At 42.6% G+C, this 21,152-nt stretch overlaps 1 protein-coding gene across 4 annotated transcripts in view; it reads left to right on the top strand.

Annotated features, from left to right (window-relative positions):
• The window catches only part of SH3RF3 (SH3 domain containing ring finger 3), a 425,668-nt gene that overhangs the window by 223,198 nt on the left and 181,318 nt on the right, over positions 1-21,152 (top strand). For all 4 annotated transcript variants that reach the window (XM_075590306.1, XM_075590308.1, XM_075590307.1 and 1 more), the window contains exon 2: positions 15,839-16,114. In XM_075590306.1, coding sequence (XP_075446421.1) covers positions 15,839-16,114 — 276 coding nt within the window. The remainder of the gene's footprint in view (positions 1-15,838; positions 16,115-21,152) is intronic.

Below are 21,152 nucleotides of genomic sequence, written 5' to 3'. Positions count from 1 at the left end.
AAGGCACAGCACTGTGTTCTAAAGTTGGTTGCTGTGGAGTTGCTGGAAAGTTCTACCTGAGTGCTGAAAGAGTTCTGTCAGTTATGTTATAGTAACTCCATGGGAGGCTGTGTCCAGGGACCTGGCACAGGACAGGGATTCCTGCGGGAATAGTGAATCCCTGATCTAGGTGATATACCTATCAAAAGGGAGCACTGGCGAGATGAGCGGCTGAAGATACTCCTTGTGGAGGGCAGCTGCCCTGCCGTGTCAATAAAGATGAGTTCAGCCAGAAACCCTCTCGTGTATCTATCTGGAATGAGTGTACAGAGAGGAGCACCACAGAGGAGTTCCTCGCCAGGATCATCCCCTTGCGGACGCAGGGACCCTGGTGAGGTGGAGGCGCTGCACTGGAACTAGGTGAGACTCAGCACACTACCTCAGCTGCCTGTCTGACGGGTCCTCCCCACACACCATCATGCGGGAGACTCAGGAGTCCTGTAGCCAACAGGTGCACCATCAGGCATATCTACACTGTAATGGGGTCCGGTTAGACCACAGGGGCCAATGTGAGATTGGGTGGGTCAGGCTGGGCCAGAAATACCGTTACATTTGGAGGCGAGCTGCTGAGAGCAGATCTGTCAACAGGACAGGCTTTTAGCTAGGTCACTTGGAAACAGGGAGAGTGTCTGCTGCCATTTTGTGCTGAGTAGGGACGGACCTAGGGGTAGTCAGGGGGCTGACGGGATATTGTCAGTTCGCAGGGACAACCTAGGGGCCTGAAGGGAGTGAGGGGTCTGGAGCGGGCTATAGCTGACCGAGTCACCTTGAGGCAGTGCTAGTTGGTAGGATGCCAGAAGGGACAGCCTGTTAACTTGGTCAGGAGTCCTGGAGAGGGTCTGCGCTAGGCTGACCAAGACAGGTAGACGCCCCAAGTACTGCATAGCAGAGCCAGCCAGAGTACCTAGCCATTCCAGACACTCACCGTAGGGAGCACAGACTGGGAGGAAGGAGTCACAGCAGACACTGAGAGAGTGAGCCTAGCCTGAGGTAGTGCAACACTGGGTCACACCTAGATAAGGTACACATGTGGTGGTGCATCTGAGCTAATCTTTATTGTACCGGTGTGGTGGCTGCCCCGCAGAGTGGAGCCTCATGTACGACAACTGTTATGAGAGAGTGGAGGATCCGCGTGGCGCGGAGAACGTAAAATGGCGGACAGAGGCTGATGGGGAGGGCACCCGTGGCGTGCAACCCACTGAAGAGCAGACTGTCGCTGAATTGTCCTTAACGAGTTTGCTCTGGAGCGGAGCAAAGGCCGTGGCTGCCCCGTTTTTATCCTGCCTGGGACAGCGAGGGGCCACCCTTGAAGAGTGTGAGGAAATTGTCATAATTGGGGGAGAACCCCGTGAGGAGAGCGAACGAATGGACTTTTTGGGCGCCAAAACCAACCAAAATGGCGGTTCCCGCTTGCTAGGGAAACCGCATGGGCCAGGCGCAGAAAAAATGGCTGCTGCAGGACTTGCACAGAGCTGGCCGGGAATGGCGCGAACAGCAGAGCCCCGCCCTGATGGGGGGCATGGCGCGAAAGCTATGGCTGCGCCGGGATGGACAGTGACTAATTCAGCCCCTGTGCTGAGTCAACCGTTGAGTTTATGGGACCCTCCCCTGATTTCTACCAGGGGGAGTGACTTTCAATTATGGCCTGTGGGGATGCACCCACTGGGCCCAGGGACTGATATCCAGACGGCGCCACTACAAAAAGTAGTTCCGGCCGTGGAGGTGATTTGCAAGCAAAGGTACCTTGTGCAAAAAGCTGCTGCAAGGAGAAGGCGGGAACTAGCCGCGGGAAAGGACTCCAGCTCTGGGGAGGAAATTGGCGCGAAAACGCAGACCGCGCCCACCAGGACTGAGAGAGGTGCGGCCTTAATTAAGGGGCATGATATTCCCCTGTGGGACCCGCCCATTATTGCAACCCCTGGGGGCGGGTTCCAACTCTGTCAGAGAAGGGAGGAGCCGAAGCAGGGAGTGGCGGATCCAGCAACTTCCACCAGTCAGTTGCGAGGAACCCCAGAGAAGGAGAGACCTGTACAGGAAGTGACTCCTGTACAAAGAATGGCCTGCTCCTCCACTGTGGGCACTATGGTCTCCACCCAGCCCTACTCAGTGCCCGGCGGGGTGCTGGTGGTGAGGGTGGCCAATACTGAGACGGTGGTCGGGCTCTGCCTACAATGCGGGCTGCCCGGAGGTACTGTGAATACGATGGCACGTTGCCATCATTGCGGGACTTTGTATTTGTGGCCTATGCCCACATTCGTCCCAATACAGCCTGCTGACCCCCCGGTGGATGTGACACGGCGCTCTGCTGAGTCCCCGGGCGCGCTGTGGATCAACCGCGCGAGTCCCGGAGACAGGGGACTGGAGCCGGTCAAGTCGGCTGGGTCACTGGCCATTGAGGCGGCTGGATTAAACCCCGCGACAGGGGCAAAGAGACTTTCACCCCGCCCCGCGACCCCTAGGTCGGGGCGAGGGGACTACTCTGATGAGGACCTTCGTGAGCTGGCGGTAGCAAAAATGGAGCGGAAAAGACAGACGGGAAGAACGACGCCCCGTGGGGTGAGTGACCGGACGTCCCCCGCAGATCGGCGATCCGACCGACGGAGTCCCGCCATCCCAGGACCTGGCGGAGATGGGAGAGAGACGCCTACACCCCTGCGGACGGGTAAGCCAAAAAGCCCTATCTCTTACCTGGTCACAACAGACGGCGAAGCGCTGGAAGGGCCGCGCCAGGCCCAACGCGCACGTGGAGGAACGGCATCACTTCCGGTGGCGACGGCGGAGCAACCGGATGTCGTCGTGGAAGAAGAGATCCCGCATGGGGGTCCGACGCGAGATGGCAACGCTTCCGGTTCCGGGGAGGACGTCACTTCCGGTGGCGACGGCGGAACCCAGGAAGGGGAAGCAGCGACGCTTCGGCGATTGGGGGAAGGTCCCCGACCGCTCGTATTGCCCAGAAAATGGAGAGACGATCTCAGGACTGAGGAGGGTGAGACATCATCCTTGGACCAGTCTACGGACAGCCAGGATCGGGTCGTAACCCCGTGGGGTCCCGTCCCATGCCCCTATACCCAACCCCATGCCCTAGCTAATGTCCCTACCCCTATCACACGGTCACCGGGTTCACCGCCCAGCTTGGAACTTGTGGACATACCTTTGGGGGGGGAGGAAAAACGGACTGGGGAGAGGCAGCTCAGTGGAGCTACGGAAGGCGATTTACGGGGAGGGGGAGAATTAAGGGTGGCGGATACAGCACCCCAACCGGCAGTAAAGGCTCCGGGGTCCTCAAGGTGGTCCAACTCGCGATCCACAAGGTCGTCAGGGGTATTTTCATTTAATGACGACAGGGAACCAGGACCTAACCCATTTAAGGAGACCCGGTGGTGGGCCCCGTTATTTGAAGGGTACTCCGCGTGGATGGACCGTACTCGGTTCCTCATCCGGCGGGAGGACGTGGTAGATTTCTGGTGGAAAGAGGGAGAGTTCACACCCGAGCAGAGGGACAGGGAATTACAGGAGAGGTGGTTCCAGCTGGAGCGTAGAGACATAGCGCCCATGGGTCCTGACACACTGTCAGATCCAGTCGATCCTGATGAGCCCCTATCATGGGTGTTACCTGGGAGGGCAGGTAATGCTGATCTGACCAGGGTCAGTAGGGCGGAGAGGGCTATAATAGTCAAATATAAAAAATCCCATGGGTTGGAGTATCCCTATATTCCGGAGCCCCTGATGGATGAAATTGAGGACAATAGGGAAACGTGGCTCCAAGAGACTATAGAGCTGTATTTAGTCAATAGGGGGAGCGCCATTGTAGGTAAGAAGGCGGAAGAAAGGATAGACACCCTGATGCGAGTGTGGAGCATAGGGAGAAATGTTCACAAACATAGGGTGACCTATGTGCCAGAGAGAGGATCACCTAGGCATTATTATGTTACGGTCCTGGATATGGGTAACCGGGAAGTGAGGAAACCTGACCCAGATCACTATTATTAATTGGGTACTGAGACATTACGCGGGTTCGTGGCTGCTGGTCGGGGCGGGCTTGGCGGATGACTGTATTCATGTGTACTGTATTATGAGGAAATTTGTGTGATGTTAATTATGTTTTCTGTTGCAGTGCTTCCTGGAAAGAGGTATGCAAATTTAGGTCCCAGCGAGGACGATGGGATTCACCAGGGGGAGAATGTAGCGGTCATGTAAAATGCCTACAGTCATCTCTCCTGCTGGCAGTAAGGCCTGGTAAGTGTGGGCATGCCAGCAGTAATAATGGAGGTTTTCCCTCACACCCTGGTGGGGTGCTCTGTGTATGGCTGGGACTGGTCACATGCTCTGACTCCATGGTTAGTGATGTCAGAGATGTGTCAGCCTCAGAAGCTTACATAAGGCACAGCACTGTGTTCTAAAGTTGGTTGCTGTGGAGTTGCTGGAAAGTTCTACCTGAGTGCTGAAAGAGTTCTGTCAGTTATGTTATAGTAACTCCATGGGAGGCTGTGTCCAGGGACCTGGCACAGGACAGGGATTCCTGCGGGAATAGTGAATCCCTGATCTAGGTGATATACCTATCAAAAGGGAGCACTGGCGAGATGAGCGGCTGAAGATACTCCTTGTGGAGGGCAGTTGCCCTGCCGTGTCAATAAAGATGAGTTCAGCCAGAAACCCTCTCGTGTATCTATCTGGAATGAGTGTACAGAGAGGAGCACCACGGAGGAGTTCCTCGCCAGGATCATCCCCTTGCGGACGCAGGGACCCTGGTGAGGTGGAGGCGCTGCACTGGAACTAGGTGAGACTCAGCACACTACCTCAGCTGCCTGTCTGACGGGTCCTCCCCACACACCATCATGCGGGAGACTCAGGAGTCCTGTAGCCAACAGGTGCACCATCAGGCATATCTACACTGTAATGGGGTCCGGTTAGACCACAGGGGCCAATGTGAGATTGGGTGGGTCAGGCCGGGCCAGAAATACCGTTACATATATATATATATATATATATATATGTATGTATGTATGTATGTATATATATATATATATATATATATATATATATATATATATATATATATATATATGTGTGTGTGTGTATATATACATATATATATAAAGTGTCTCTTTTTCAATTCTAAGAACTTGTGATCAACTTACCTGAGTGCTGTCCCTTGATGTCGTGCTTCAACCGGTATCGTATGTTCTATTATTGTGTTATGGGATAAGCACCAAACTTTGTTTACTTTCAAGTGGCGTGCCATCTGTTTTTTGGAATATATATATATATATATATATATATATATATATATATATATATATGTGTGAATATATATATAGATGTAGAGGTATCAGTACCGTGTTAGCCGAGCTTCAATAATCAATAATCAATAATCAATATATATATATATATATATATATATATATATATATATATATATATATATATATGTTTTTGGAATACATATTCCAAAAAACAGCCGGCATATATATAAAACACAGCATACAGGGACAGGTAATAGACAAAACAGATAACAATTGAAGAAAGCATTATCCAGGCTGTTAAGCATACTTACAGGGAGAAGGAGTGGCTCAGTGAGTAAAGACACTGACTGTCAATGAGATTGCTGTAGGGGAGCCTGGTTCAATTCCCGGTGTCGGCTCCTTGTGACTTTGGGCAAGTCACTTTGTCTCCCTGTGCCTCAGGCACCAAAAACATAGATTGTAAGCTCTACAGGGCAGGGACCTGTGCCTGCAAAATGTCTCTGTAAAGTGCTGCGTACAATTAGCAGCGCTATACAAGTACATGCTATTATTATTATAACAAACACAAATAATTATACTAAATGACAGTGTGTTAGTTAGTTATGTACAATTAATACTTACATGCTGTAAGTATGCTTAACAGCCTGCATAATGCTTTCTTCAATTGTACATGAAAAGCATCTGTGCACTGCATGTGTTTTGCCTTTTAGAGAGAGATTGAAGTGTGAAAGCTTGTTGTTCTCTCTACACACTTTACTCCTAAGAATGTGTTTGAGGTTTGAGTTTGAACCATGTTGCCTTTACAGCTTGCTCATCACTTATCAGACAATCACTCAATTAAATGTTCAACAGCAATAAATGACATGGCAGGAATGATAAGAATTTGCCCAGTCAGAAAATTACAATTAATGAGCTGATAAATCTGTGTATGATTATGAAACAGGCAAGAGTTAATTTGATACTAAAAATACCATACCATGTGAGTGAGACTGTCTCTTTGGAGCACCCATGCAATACTTTATTTATCTATATTATTTGACTAGATCAGATAGGTTTGTTGTATATACCCAACCATCTTGTTTTCTGAACTCATAGCTAAATTAGGGTTGCATGATTTCTCCTATAGTATGCTGCCTGTAGGAAGACGGAGAGCTAACGAGGTAGTATTAAAATGTGTGTTCATACAATTAAAGGCATTGCTCAAGTTAAGTATTTTCCCAACATAAATGCATTAAATAGATCAAAAAGATAATCTCACAGTTACATAGTGATGTACTCATCCTATATTTATGGTTATATTGATCCAGAGGAAGGCACACAGAAAAGCCAGTGAAACATTTGCCATTAAGATAAGGCATGTTTTATTTATTTATAAAAATATTTTGCCAGGAAGTAATACATTGAGAGTTACCTCTCGTTTTCAAGTATGTCCTGGGCATAGAGATTAGATGACAAACAATACATGGTTACAAATACATAGTTACATAAGTGAACAGGGTATACATTCTATACAAGACATAGCATGCACAGTTAGCGATAACTAGTGCATGTGCACTAGTTGTAAACTTGGGACATGCTTCGCTTCCATATTTCCTTATAAACATGGTCAAGTTACACCATGCTAGCACTCCAGTGTTCCAAATACCCCCTAAAATGCATTTATTGTGGTAGCGAGGAATATATTTGAGTATATAAAATTCAGTGGCATGGCAAAGACTAGCAATAACCTATACTTTTTTGTTTAACCCCCTCCCCCCCAAAAAAATACCCTTATTCTTTAAGACATTTTTAGAATACACTTGTTACAGTATAACATACATCATTGGAGTATGGTATCTAAACAATTTTAAACCATTATTTTAAAGTATTGTTCTCTCCTGTCTCCAAGTATAGTACCACCTTCGGCCACTGATAATCCTTGTTTTTTCTGTTGCTACTATTCTTGTATTCTTATAATTTTATTAATGACGTTAGTTTGGAGAATACTACCAAATGTTTACTACATTTACTGAACTTCTGTGCTGTTTTCTGTAAATGTGTTAGGATAGACACCTAGTACACTTTTACTGCAGTGGTCAGTATATTGATGCTATACTTATGCTGGACACCCCAAGTTGCGCTAAATACTACTGCACAAGAAAATTAAGTTATGTTATACTAAGTTGATGAACCAGGTAATAATGATCTATAAGGGCAGAAAATGTACAATTCCAAAGTGTGGGGAAACAGTTTCAGGAAAGGAGAATCCTGCTTGTTCCACCAACACAACATAGACGAACAATTTCTTGAAAGTGCAGGTCTCTGGTAAGACAGAGATACAAAGTAGAGCTCTACTCACAAGTTTATGATGCAATTCTCCATTTAACATGACAGCAAAAAACAGTGGAAAGACAACGTTTCAGGTCCCATATGGACCTTTCATCAGGTGACCTGTACTTTGAAGAAATTGTTTAGAAGATATACACTAGCATGCAAATCCTACAAAAACAGCAGGGCAGACTGACTTGCATGATACTCTTTTTACACAACTGTACACAGTTCTCATTTGTAAATATTAAATGAAGGTTGCAAAAAGGTGGAGGAAACAAAGATCTAAAGTTAAAGGTGTTTATTTACAGTATCAGTGTCAACTGTGCACCTACCAGAGACTCTCACAACCGCCACCAGTCTAAGTTCTTTCAAAACTAAAGCGGTCTCATATTTTAATCTGGTCTGTAACTGTTACTTAAGCCTATAATATTTATTATCTCTAACTGTGCATGCAATGTCTTGTATATAATGTATACCCTGTTCACTTATGTAACTATGTATTGTAACCATGTATTATTTGTCATCTTAACTCTATGCCCAGGACATACTTGAAAACAAGAGGTAACTCTCAATGTATTACTTCCTGGTAAAACATTTTTATAAATAAATAAATCAATAAACTGGCTGCAAAAGTGGTGCAAAAAAAACAACACAAGATGTTGAATCTCATTGAATGCAATATAATTTTTTCACTGTTGGAATTTCCGTCGTCGGTTTTTTTTGCACCTGTTTTGTCCCGGTTGTGTACAGTAGCTGGAAGACCCACGAATTGAGAAGATGGTAGTGTATGGTACAGACACGTATTACCTTTGGGGAAAGATTAATCACCTTGCAATGTCTTGAATATAATGTATACCCTGTTCATTTATGTAACTGTACTTGTAACCATGTATTATCTGTTTTACTCTGTGCCCAGGACATACTTGAAAACGAGAGGTAACTCTCAATGTATTACTTCCTGGTAAAATATTTTATAAATAAATAAATAAATAAATTCTCATCAATGTACAGTATGGCAGTGACGCTGCTGTCCGTGGTACTGGGATCTGTCATAGGTCTCTGCTCTGTAGTAGGAAGATTCAGGGTTTGTTTTTGAAATGCAGATTAAATAGGTAATATCTTTTTTCTAAAAACAATTGTTTTTTTTTTATTTGGATAATATTTAATAACACTCTACTGTACTGTAGCAATATTTGCAGCCATAATGTACTATTATCAACATTATTGTACTATCCATGTGCACAACAAAAATATCAGAATGTAAACTAGTTGATAAAACTGCATAAAAAACTGTTATACTCTATGGGAACAGCATACTGTATACTCTGACATAAAAAGCCCTCAAAGATGCTACTCTCCTTATGTCCCTTGTTTCCATTTATATTCCGCCAAATGCCCCCCCTATTCTACCCCAGACATATGCCTCTTCTTGCATAACATTGTCTCACTCCTGCCTACCTGTCCAATGCTGCGCCCTAGCTCTTGAATTCCCTACTACATACCATTTAAAAAGGTCCCTGAAGACTGCCATCTGTAGGGAAGACTATCTGACACCCCCTCCCCCCCCCAACTCCAACCTATGACATACTCAGTCTCACAATGCACAGACATGGTGTATCATAACAATGTGCAAGGTTTAGATAATTGTTAAGTATTCTGTACCCAAAAAATTGTGAACCATTTTCTACTGTACACTTTATCAAAGTCTTCAAAATAGCCACGTGCCTGCTTACCTGAGGTGAGTGGCTATTTATGCTGGGTGACAGGGAAGGAGTCAGGGGTGTGAGCAGGCCAAGCAGGGAAGGCAGACCATCACCCACTGCCCCTCCCCATGTCAGCCCCTTACTCCCCCATGTGTCACACCTCCTCTCATGTCACACCTTCTCCCCTTTTATTCCCCCTCATATGTTCCTTTGCCTGTCGGAAGATTTAAGTAGCCAGAAAGTGGACCGTTGTGAGAAGTAACATAGTAGACTGCATGGATTGGCATGTAACTATTGTGACAATATGTATATTTGATTGCAGATTTTTTTTTTTTAATTAAAATTGGAATTGAGAAATGTTTGCCTTCTCAAATTGCTGAATTGTTTGAAGCACTTATGAACTTTGTGTGTAATGCATTTATAATCCATTTAACTAACATTGATTTTAGATTAATAACTATAGATTTGGCAACTTAATTTGCAGCCGTAAAACTATTTTCCATTATGAAAGAATTTAAATTTTCAAAAAGGGACTTTACTACAGATCTTGGGAGGCACGTTGTTTGTGAAATATGACTGTTATTAGTTTATGTAGTCAAACAATGCTCAGCAGGGTACTGTAGCAATATTTGTTTGCCAGTACAGTATTATGTGGCCAAGGATAGTGCTGCTGCATATTAATTCTCCTATTTTGTTTAGTACCCTAATTACAAATAAGGAAAGTTAAAAACATTCCGTCAATTAACCCATTCTATGTAGAGAAAAATGCTGTTTGGAGATGGTAAACCAATGACAACATATTTAGGCTTCTGTAGGCTACATAGATTCCGATGCATTAAGTTGGTGGCTAAAATAAGTTTTGGATTATAGCATTTTCATAGCATTGGGGGAACAAATTAATTTTGTAAAACTTCAAGAAGCTATCATTAGATAAGGCATGGAAACCAATCAAAATGCATTCTTCTTATGTGTGATTTGTACTAAGATAGGGGAACTGGTGGAAATCACTATTGTTCTTATTGTTGGGCTCATGAGTGAGGCTCCTCAACTTGCAGCCACTTGCCTACATACTGTAGGGCTGTGGATTGGCTCCTGGGGCTCTAATGTATGTTTATACTGTGTGTTTACCACAAGTCCTGCTTCACTCCTTTGCAATGATTACATTGGAGATGAGAATTCTGGATAATGATATGCAAATTAACACACTAAGGGCCATATCTGTCCCATAAGACACCCCCTGTGCTGAAAGACACCCTACGGCCCCATTCAAGTAAATGGGCCGTATTTACTAAGCAGAGTTACTCCAAAAGACACATACAGTATGGTGTAGAAAGGCACCCTACAAGGCCCATTCCATGGTTCAAGTTTCGTGCCCCACTGACCTTAATTTAGTTATGCAACAATGAACTGTAATAACTTTGTTTTGAAACCCTGAGGGTGGATCTGAAACATTTGTGCTTTGTTCCATACTAAATTTTATATACACTGGCGACACACTTTATTCGAGCTCGGCTAGTCCCACGAATTCGGGTATACCCGGGTGTATTGAGGTTTGTGACTGTTTTCTGCCCGAGTGCATTGGGTTATTTTCCAAGCAGGGATTGAAGCATTTTATTCCCACTGGCTGCAATACTGCACAGTATATATATATATACTGCATTACAATTCATGAATTTATGCCATCTGGTAGACACGCGAAGCATTGCAGCCTATTAAATCCTAATCATTATCATTTAACAGATCAGCCGTCCGTCAGCCAGGCATGAACCCAGGCTGGGAAGGCAAACGCAACGGGGCTTGTCAGAGGTGAGGAGCGGCGCATTCCAGGTATCTGCCAGGTACATACTGGGTATTTGCTCGAATAAAGTGTGTCGGTGCAGTAATCATATTTTTTCTATGTGATAAATATTTTTCAGCATACAGTATAAGTGTACAATAGCTTTATTACGTTAGCAGAGGTGGAAAAACAGACACAAGAAAGACGGTATTAAAAAAAACGTGACATGCACCATACAAGGCAAGAAGTGCATTATACATTTGCATGTCCTCCCCACAATCGTCTGTACGCCAATGCCACTTCATACAGAATAAATTGCAGCGGACAACCAAATGCGCATAATGAATGTATAACTTTTTGCTTCTTATCCATTTTGAACATGGCTATTTTCACTAGTGATTGCGTGACACAACAAAGCCAGGGATACAAATATGCAGTGCTAATAAGCTCCCAGCCATACACAGCAGTCTCATCCTTTTGGATTCTTCTGCTTTACGTTGGTTACAGTGGCACTATTATACCAAACATGTTGCTTTTGGTAGGGGATACTAAGAGGCCACTTAGTTGCAGAAGGAATGCATCAATTATTTCGATGTATTCACTGAGTCCTAAATGAATCGTTATTAAATAATACAGTTGTCTGTTTGTGTGATTCCATGTAACAGATGGTTTTAGAGACCAATGGTTCAATAAAGTAAAAATAAACTACTGTTTATTGCCATAATACATTGTGGCCTGATTGAAAAGCAGAAGGTGAGCACAATATGTACATGTTAAGTGGAACGGCATCTTTAAGAGTTTTATGATGGTACTGTAGCAAAGCTCCAGCAGTAACATACAGTACCCTCTGTATTTACACACATGGTGTCAAATGATTATGTTTCAGATGTTAGTTTATGTAGCGCTGATTATGTTTGCACATCATTCCCAACAGATTAAGCATTTAGCCAACGAAAAATTCATAATAATTATGATGCAATACAGGACTGAAATAAAATGTAAATACAAGCTGAAAAACATAAACTTTGGCACTCATAACTCATGACTGGAGCAAGATCAGATCCAATTGCCAGCACATTAGTGTGAGGTGAAGGGGCTCTCCTCATTCACGAGCACGTTGATGGGAGATAAAGCAGAGGAGGAAGAGAAATGCTAGGACGTAGTATATGAACTGTGAAATTACACACACAGGACCTGGTTGCCCTATCAGCACTTTGTGAATGTACCACCTTCCTTCCAGAAATGGATAAACCTTGTCATTTATTCCCATTAAAAGTACAATATACTCCCCCTCCCATCCAAAAAAAAAATACTGATCCACAGATTATCCAGATTTACAGGGGCAGCTCACTTATAATCAAAATGAAAGGAAGTGTCTTGTTTAATACTGTAGGTTAAATGTAGGCGATTGCCATCTATTTTAGGAAACAAACAAAAAAATACTCATTATTTTTAACTTATTTGTACAATGTTTCCAAAGAAAGAAAATGCTCTAGTGGATTTGTACCATTTTTTTTTAAACTCTCTTTCCTGATAATAGATTCTAGGATTCACAATCACCATGGACTTTTCTTTGTAAAGTAATTACCTATATGATGCTGTTATCAGCCAGAAAGATAAAAAAAAAAGTGTTGACTAATTAATATCTGAATTTCCCAGGGCCCGGCTAAAAGAAAAATAGATTCTTTGAATTTTTTTTTTTTTACAGAACAAGCACACAGATTTGTTTCTCTTTCATGGTGACTTAATCAGTCTAGTTGCAAATGTATTACGTTATTATAGATGTGTTCTGGATCCATGTGAACAACCCTCTGAAATTCCTGCCTGTTGTGTCAATTTATGTTCTTTCTAGTTAACCCTGGTTGTTGAAACATAGCCACCGAGTGATTGAATTGTCTGGATGCCATTAAATGCTGTGTAGGTCATTCATTGCTGTTCAGCTTCACGTTTATATGTCTGTATTGATTGCTTCAGCTTTAATATCAAAAGAAAATCTTCTGTACATCCCAATGCACAAGCCTTTTTTTTTGTCTCTTGGTAGGAAAATAATCTCGTTGAACACAAGGGTATATTGAAGCTGAGCTTATTCAGACATTAACCTATGGGTGAAGAGCTCTTAACTCGCAAGACATGAGTGATAATCAATGCACTCAATTACTAAAAACCTTGTCCTTGGGAGAGCTGTGATATTGTAAATCTATGTATCAGAACAATGGGATTTGCCTGGTACTTTTTGGATAAATAGAGGGATTTTAAAAAGCCCGCACGAATCTGCATAGTTTAAAGAAATGCATTATATCTGGTATTTGAATCAATCGAGGATAACACACACTTCAGAAGGGTTTTTTTTTCCATGTCAATGTTAAGAGAGTTACAGTATCACTTTGTGACGCAGTTCAGAAAAATAGAACCCCTTGCTGTAATGTGTAATAATCCTATTTTAGACACATACAGTAAAATCCTTTTGAGGTAAAAAGAAAAATAGCAGTGTGCCTCTGTGATACAATGTCTATCAATGTAGATGGGATTCCTTTTGACTTGTCTTGTTACACAAAGGCTGTTGAGCAGTGATCATGTGGTGAATTAATCGCTCTAGCAATTTAAATAAATAGTAGGTCCAAATATTAAAAATTGACAGTAAGGATCCAGCGAACAAAGGGCTTGATTTACAAAATGTGTGATTTGATAGAAATAAGCTGATTTTGATCATTAACCATTTCACTATATTCCCCAAAGCTTTTTTCCTAGCTATAATGCTGCATTGCCCAGGGTGTTTATTTCTGAAATGGCTTAGCGCTATTGATGACAATAATTAGCAATAATGTAGAGGACTATACAATAATAAAATACATTTTTTATTTATAAAATAAATAATTATCAATGTACCTATTATTCACTTCTGTTCCACAAATAAGTAGATTGAATCACTGTTAGAATCAGTATAATTGATCAGCTACTCGTGGCTGGTGTTATGGCCTGTAGATATGGATGAAACCTTTGCCCAAGTTTGCAAATGTGGCAAATCTGTCTGGGACCTTCATGGCCAGTTAAAAAGTTGTGAAGGTCTCCAGGATCATGAAATGTTGACAGTATAAATGTAACCCATAGACATGAATATGATTCACCAAGTATGGTGGCTTTTTCAGCTTTAGCAAAGCTCATGAACTCGACACATTTTTATATAGGTTGCAAAAATTGAATATCCAATTTTTTTCTTGTAAACGTTGATGGCAGACCTAAAAAACATGCAGGAACGTTCTCAAAGTGAAGCATGGCCGTTTTGCAGATCTGTAATTGGCCGGCTTAGAGTAGAGAGAGAGGGTTAAAGGTTAGAAGAAATCGAGAGCAAACTGAACAGTTCCACAAGGATATGCAGCAATACTGTATGTATTAATGGTTGCTGATTTTATGGAGTTTTGTGAATATGGGCCAAAGTATTGCATGATATTCTGAATGTTAGGCATCATTAGTGTCAAACTGGTGCTTTTTTAAAGCATCCTAGACAACACAACTACCTTGTAGCATAATATTATTTTCTTTGTAAAAGCAACACAATATCAGACATATCCTAACCCTCAATGTTGCATTAGAACGTGCTACTCTTGAATGTATTAACCCTCTCTTATTTTTTTTATGAATGATAAAACAGGGTTTAGAATATTTTGTTGAATTGTTTTCCAAAATAACTAAACAATTCCACCTCTAAACCAATGTAAACCCCAATGAGTATGTCCTACATTATAACGTAGTATCTTCACAGTGCCTTATGAGTAATCTCTCTTTCATTATTAAGGAAATAGACTAACTTCAGATCAGCTTGGATCACTTGGTTGTTTTGAAATCTATATTACAAGCCACAGTCCTTTAATACCTAATGCAGAATCCATGCATTTTAGGAGACTCGTCTACCATATTAAGCCAGTGTGGTTCCCCCCCCCCCCCCAGTTATTCAGAGTCGCCACCCACTAGATCAGGGGTGGGAAACTGCAGTCCTCAAGGACCACCAACAGGTCAGGTTTTCAGGATATCCCTGCTTCAGCACAGGTGGCTCAATCAGTGGCCCGGTTGAAGACTGCACCGTCTGTGCTGAAGCAGGGATATCCCAAAAACCTGACCTGTTGTGGCCCTAGAGGACTGGAGGTGCCCACCCCTGCACTAGATGGTTCTAAAATATCTTGAAGAAGCTCAGTTAATCCAGCATTTTCATCGTCCATTTTGTAGGAAAATGATGATGGACTTGGGCTTACCCTATCTTTCCCCAGAACCTATATCTGTAACCCAAAAAGCATTTATGTAAAAATGGTACACATCACCATCTTTTGTCTTTTGCTGTGACTTTCAGTAGTACATTTCAATCTTGTTTTTGTATTATTACATGAAAGTGTGAGGCCAGCTGGTGTAACCTGACAAGACACAGGCCATGATTCACTAACCTCCGATATGGGTTATCGAACCACAATCCTGTGTCAGCTCCCATTAAACTGAATGCCATTTCACATTGCTGTGACATGACCTGTATGTGAATTTAGTCACTTGCCCATGGGCCCATATTTACAAGTAGGGTTACCACAAGACACCTTCCAGTGCTGTAAGTGCCTTATAGCCCATTGACTTGTGGGTTACCAGAAGACACCTTCCAGTGCTGTAAGTGCCTTATGGCCCATTGACTTGTGGAATATCACCAGTTAGTAAACATGGGCCATAGTCTGAAATGAAAACCAGATAATTTATTTTACTTATATATTCTGTTTTATTCTCTTCCTCAGAATATTTCACAATTGCCCTGTGGAAGAGCTCTCTACACCTATGAGGGGAAAGAACCTGGGGATCTCAAATTCAATAAGGGTGACATCATCATGCTGCGCCGAAAAGTGGATGAGAACTGGTACCATGGAGAGTTGAATGGAAATCGTGGCTTTTTCCCAGCTAGCTACATCCAGTGCATCAAACCTCTTAATCAACCTCCACCACAGGGCAAAGCACTTTATGACTTTGAAATTAAGGATAAAGATCAAGACAAGGACTGCTTAACATTTACCAAGGTAAAAAGTACAAATGTTTTCATTCACATTTAGTAGGTCAATATAGTGTGTGTGTGTGTATGTGTGTCACTTGTGAGCTCATTCACATGTCTTGGACAGGTCTGCCTTTCACCATTATCACCTAGCATACAGTGTTTCCATTGCAGCAAGGAATTCTGGGAAATGGCATGCAAATGAGCACACCGTGTCACCTTTTGCCTGGAACCCTTATAAGTTAATGCTCACTGTTAACACAGCTTTTAAGCACAGCATGGAAATCAGATGCAAAGCCAGAGAAACCACTCAGACATGTTTCAACCTTAATGGGTATCATCATTGTGAGGTTGGTTGCACTGGCTTGGCAATTTTCAAGGCTGTAGGATTTACCATCACGTTTTAAGTTATGGTGGGTGAAAAAGACAACAAGAAACCTAAACGATGAAGGTTTCTTGTTGCCTTTTTCACTCACCAGAACTTAAAATGTGATGGGGTATATATATATATAATAAAAAACAAATAGACGATAACGTTCTGTAGCTAACAAAAAGCTTTTATTTGTGAGAGCTTTCGAGATACACTGATCTCTTCCTCCGGCGGTGTTACAAGCAAGAAAGGTTTATACTTAAAAACAGTGCATCCTGGAATGTATCTGACTGAAGCCGATCCCTCCCCTATGTGCAGGATGCGATTTATGACTTCAGGTAACACCACTGGAAGAGGAGATCAGTGTATCTCGAAAGCTCGCACAAATAAAAGCATGTTGTTAGCCACAGAACGGTATCGTCTATTCATTTTTGATTATTAAGCTCCGCTAACATGGTACAGATACCTCTACATCAATATATTTATATATATATAAAAAGAGAGCAGGCGCACTCCTAGTGTATTAAAATAGAACAATTTAATTGGACTGGGCAGGTATAAAGATGCTCACTCACAAGCGATGCTAGGAAACGGGGCAGTTGTTTAGACAATCTCAGCTCCGTTTTAGCAGGGGACTTCACGTGGTTGCTGCTGTGCTATCTGGCACTTCGCGCTAACTGCAACCAGATGTGGGATGTCTGCACTGTGTTGGCTCCTCCAGCAACAGAGATTCCTCCACAGAATATCCTGGATTGCGATGGTACACGCTGGTACTTGCTGCTATTAACCTCTATTGTTTAATAGTTGCAGCCTATATTATTTCAATACTCAGAAACATCATGATCTGCATTGACTAAGCAGAGCTATTTCATAAGACACTTTCAAGTAAATATGGGCCCTTAAGTTTAGTACTGGGAATTCACTGATTTAAGCCTTCGGTTTATTGAGGAGCTGCAGTAGAGGATGCAAACATTTACCACAACGAAAAAATGCAGTTTTGTAATGCTACAGTAGCTCATTTTTCTCTAATTCAGTCATTGGCTTCTGCATTAGAGCAAAACTGAGGGATTACTGAAAGCTATATAAAAGAAAAATGCCAATTGGATAATAATGAGCTCAATCATACAGATGTACTGTAGTATCTTGTATCTATAACCTGCCACGACACATGTGCTGGTGAACCGTGGACCAAAAGTTGAGCGTTCGCGGCGCAGTGCTTGGCAGGGGATAATGGTCCATCAGGATTAACACAGCAGGGGTCCCTACTTCTGAATTTCCGCTGTGTGTATCCTACCGGGCTGCATTAGTCTGTAAGAGAGATGCTCTAAACCTAGGCCTGTGATCCCGGGAGCAGATCAGAGTGGACCCGCCCAGGAGGTGAGAGGATTGGTGCCCGCGAACTGCCAATCAACCGCCGAACCGGAAGTGACGCGACGGAGCTGATCGTGCAGACCGGAAGTGACGCGACGCACCGGAGAGACCGCAGCTGGAGATCCCCACACTGCCTGGGTGTAGCAGGGAGCCTGCGGAGGAGAACTATCCAGGATATCGGCGGTGCGGTGAGCTGAGGCAACCATCCCTACCCTCCCATCACTTATATAGTGAAAAACGCTTATTTTGCTTTTAAATATTGTGAGTGCACATTTTATATCCTTTCATAAAGTTTTTTGTATACCATTGATCTGCACCATGGAGGTCTGTTTTTATCTTTCCATGTACACCTGCTAATGATACCCCAGTTCCAGCCACCTCCTGTGTTTACTCAGAGGGACCCACCAGATTCTACTGATCACGCCACTATACATATCCTACCTACATCCTGTGAGTAGGCAGCACTTAGAGGCCAAGCATCACAATCATCTCACACCTGTACATTCCAGTCTGCACTTAGTGTGTTTTTTGTTGTGTTTTCTCCCACATGCTCCCCCTGGGTTGAGAAAATATTAGTCTGTAAGAGACGCACAGTGAGAGTAGATAGAATCTATCACTCTCTCTGCGCACCTCTAGCAGATGATCACGTGGCTTTTATTTTAATAACATATTATCGAAGCAGGGGGTCTCTGGAGGTGAACCACATTAATTTCAGTCACGGGGAACGGCCTGCTTCACAAGTTACAGGCCCCGGTATGGGGTGCCTATGGGGTGCCAGTTTCTCCTATATGTTTAAATGTCCTGGTCACGTGACGCTGGAGTATTAAACATGCAGGGAGATACCAGCACCCCATACCGGGGCCTGTAATTCGAGAAGCAGGTGGTCCCCGGGGCTGAAAATAATGCGGTTCAGGACCCCCTGTTTTAATAATATGTAAATACAATAAAAGCAGCTTTATTACCTTACCGGCTAGCTAGGCGTTAAACCAAAGTATCTGTTTTTTTGGGGGGTAGAGGTTTGGGTGAAGGAGGTAGTTGCCCCAGGGTGGGTGTTTAGGCCTACTGGGAAGCTTGCAGGGGGGGCTAACCCCTTCAATACCTTAGAGGTTACTACTACTAAGGTAATGAAGGGGTTAACCCCTCCAACTACCCACCCTAGAGGCCTAAGCACCCACCCCAGGGCAATTAACCCCCTTCACCCACCTCCTCTAACCCTAACAAACACCTCTGGCTACTAGTGCTTTTGTCCATTCAAATACAGTAAAATACATAACAAATTAAATTAATAAATGTTTTACTTACCCCTGAAGGTGTCCTTCTCTTCTTCCCGAACATGTAAGGGCTGATGTCCAAACATTAAAACACCAGTAACCCCTTTATGCTAAGGTCATTAAAAGATTATTGGTGTTTTAATGTGGGTGGGTCACTTACAGACAGATGCAGCCTGGTAGGATTCACACAGCGAGTGTCCCATTCGGAAGCAGCGACCCCTGCTGTGTTAATCCTGATTGGCCATTAGTCTGGCTGCGGGATTCCATGAGCACGCGGGTGCCAGGGCCGTACCGTGGCGGATTCCGTGCCTACTACGCATCCAACCATCGCGCTACATCTGTATATGAATCGTATATCAGCTCAATATTAGTTTAGTGCATTAATAGACCCACCTATAATAGTGAGTTTTTACCAATAGCAGAAAATCATGACTGCCCCTGCCATGTAAGATGCCAATATATAGGTGTTTCTTGGAAAATTAAATAGTAACTGTATTGTTGGCTGTACTGTATTGCACTTTGGTGCTTTAGTCTCAAGCCAGACTTCATGAAACGCAAGGTTGTATACAAGGCAATATTTGCAGCGATGTTTGAGCAGAATTGTGAATGAATGTCTTAACAATCAGTGAAGGGTCATTCCTTTTTGTTGACATTGTTGACCATTAATATTCGTTCAGATTTCGTTTGTGCATTCAATATATTCAGTCATTAGGGGAAATGTCGACCAATGTAAATATGGGAATCTTCTAAAAAAAATACAGGGCATGAAAATGAAAGCAAGTAATGCTGTAGATCGTCATAGACTTATTGTTTTCCTATTGTTCCAAAATCTTGAGCTACTATCACAGTTTTATATAACAAACAAAAAAGCCGCAGTCTTGCTTGACCTTGAAGTTATTGCAGATTCTTATTTATTTTATGTTCTTTAAAAGCTAGCAGGTACTGTGCTCATTAACACACTTCTTGACACTGGCTGGCTTTGAAAGTGTACGGTGTTTATTGTCAGCAACCACATAGTGCTATATTAAAACAAGCAAACAAACAAAAAAACTGTTGATGCATGGACAATAAATAGTACTAATAAAAATATGGCCAGCCTATTCCACCAAAAACAAGAGGTTCGGTACAATTTGTTTGGCTGGATATCAGCCTCAAAAGAGATACAGCGTAATTAAATTTACAGTGCAAACAAATCTGACCCTATTATGCAATAGGATGATAATAGTTAAATGATAAGTTTCTTCAAACTAAACACAGTATACTTTAATAAGGACATTGTTAAATTCTGTGTTTGATATGCCATTTAGATGTGAATGGGTATTTTTTGAAAGGCTAATAATTGTAAACAGTCCTCTAAAGGAATATCCTTGCTGCAAAGTAATAATATATTTTAAAGATACTCAGATTTCTTTTGATCTTTAAAAACATAAAGGGGTCACGTCACTTTCCTTACGTTTAAATAATCCATCTGTTGCTAGTCAGATTGGTAATTACCCATGAGACAAGATTGTTTGCTCAGTTTTTCACTGAGCAAATGCTTTTCTTACAAATCCACCTTGACAAAATTTGCTGCAATACAAATATTTCCTAGTGAAAGGTCTTCTTATCTTCATGAATACTCTGTGGTCTCTTTATGTCTTCCAGCTGTTAAATGTCTAGCATAAACATCTGTTCAAAATGTCCATGTAATCTGAAGCTACATTTTATATTAATGTGTTTGTGTTAAATATGTGGGGGAATAAACTGTCATTGTTACTTTCCCACTTTATTTACAACTAGAATTTGGGGGTTTCATTTCAAAAGAGTGACAGACCGACTCTACCAGACCTGTTTATTCAGCAGTGGTAAAGTGAGTGAAAATCTGTCTAGTTCTGTTATGGGAAACAATGCAGTATTTCTCCACTTACTACCATAATGCAACGGAACTGTATGCACAAAATCTGAGCTGTTGGGAATATGCACGTACGATTTCTTTTGAGATGGCACCTCAGTTTTGGAGTCTGCCTTCCGAGCACTCCAAACCACACTAGTAAACAGTAAGTGAGTTGGCACAT

Source organism: Ascaphus truei, chromosome 3 (assembly GCF_040206685.1).
Source record: "Ascaphus truei isolate aAscTru1 chromosome 3, aAscTru1.hap1, whole genome shotgun sequence".
Taxonomy (NCBI): domain Eukaryota; kingdom Metazoa; phylum Chordata; class Amphibia; order Anura; family Ascaphidae; genus Ascaphus; species Ascaphus truei.
This window is presented reverse-complemented; position numbering and strand designations above follow the sequence as displayed.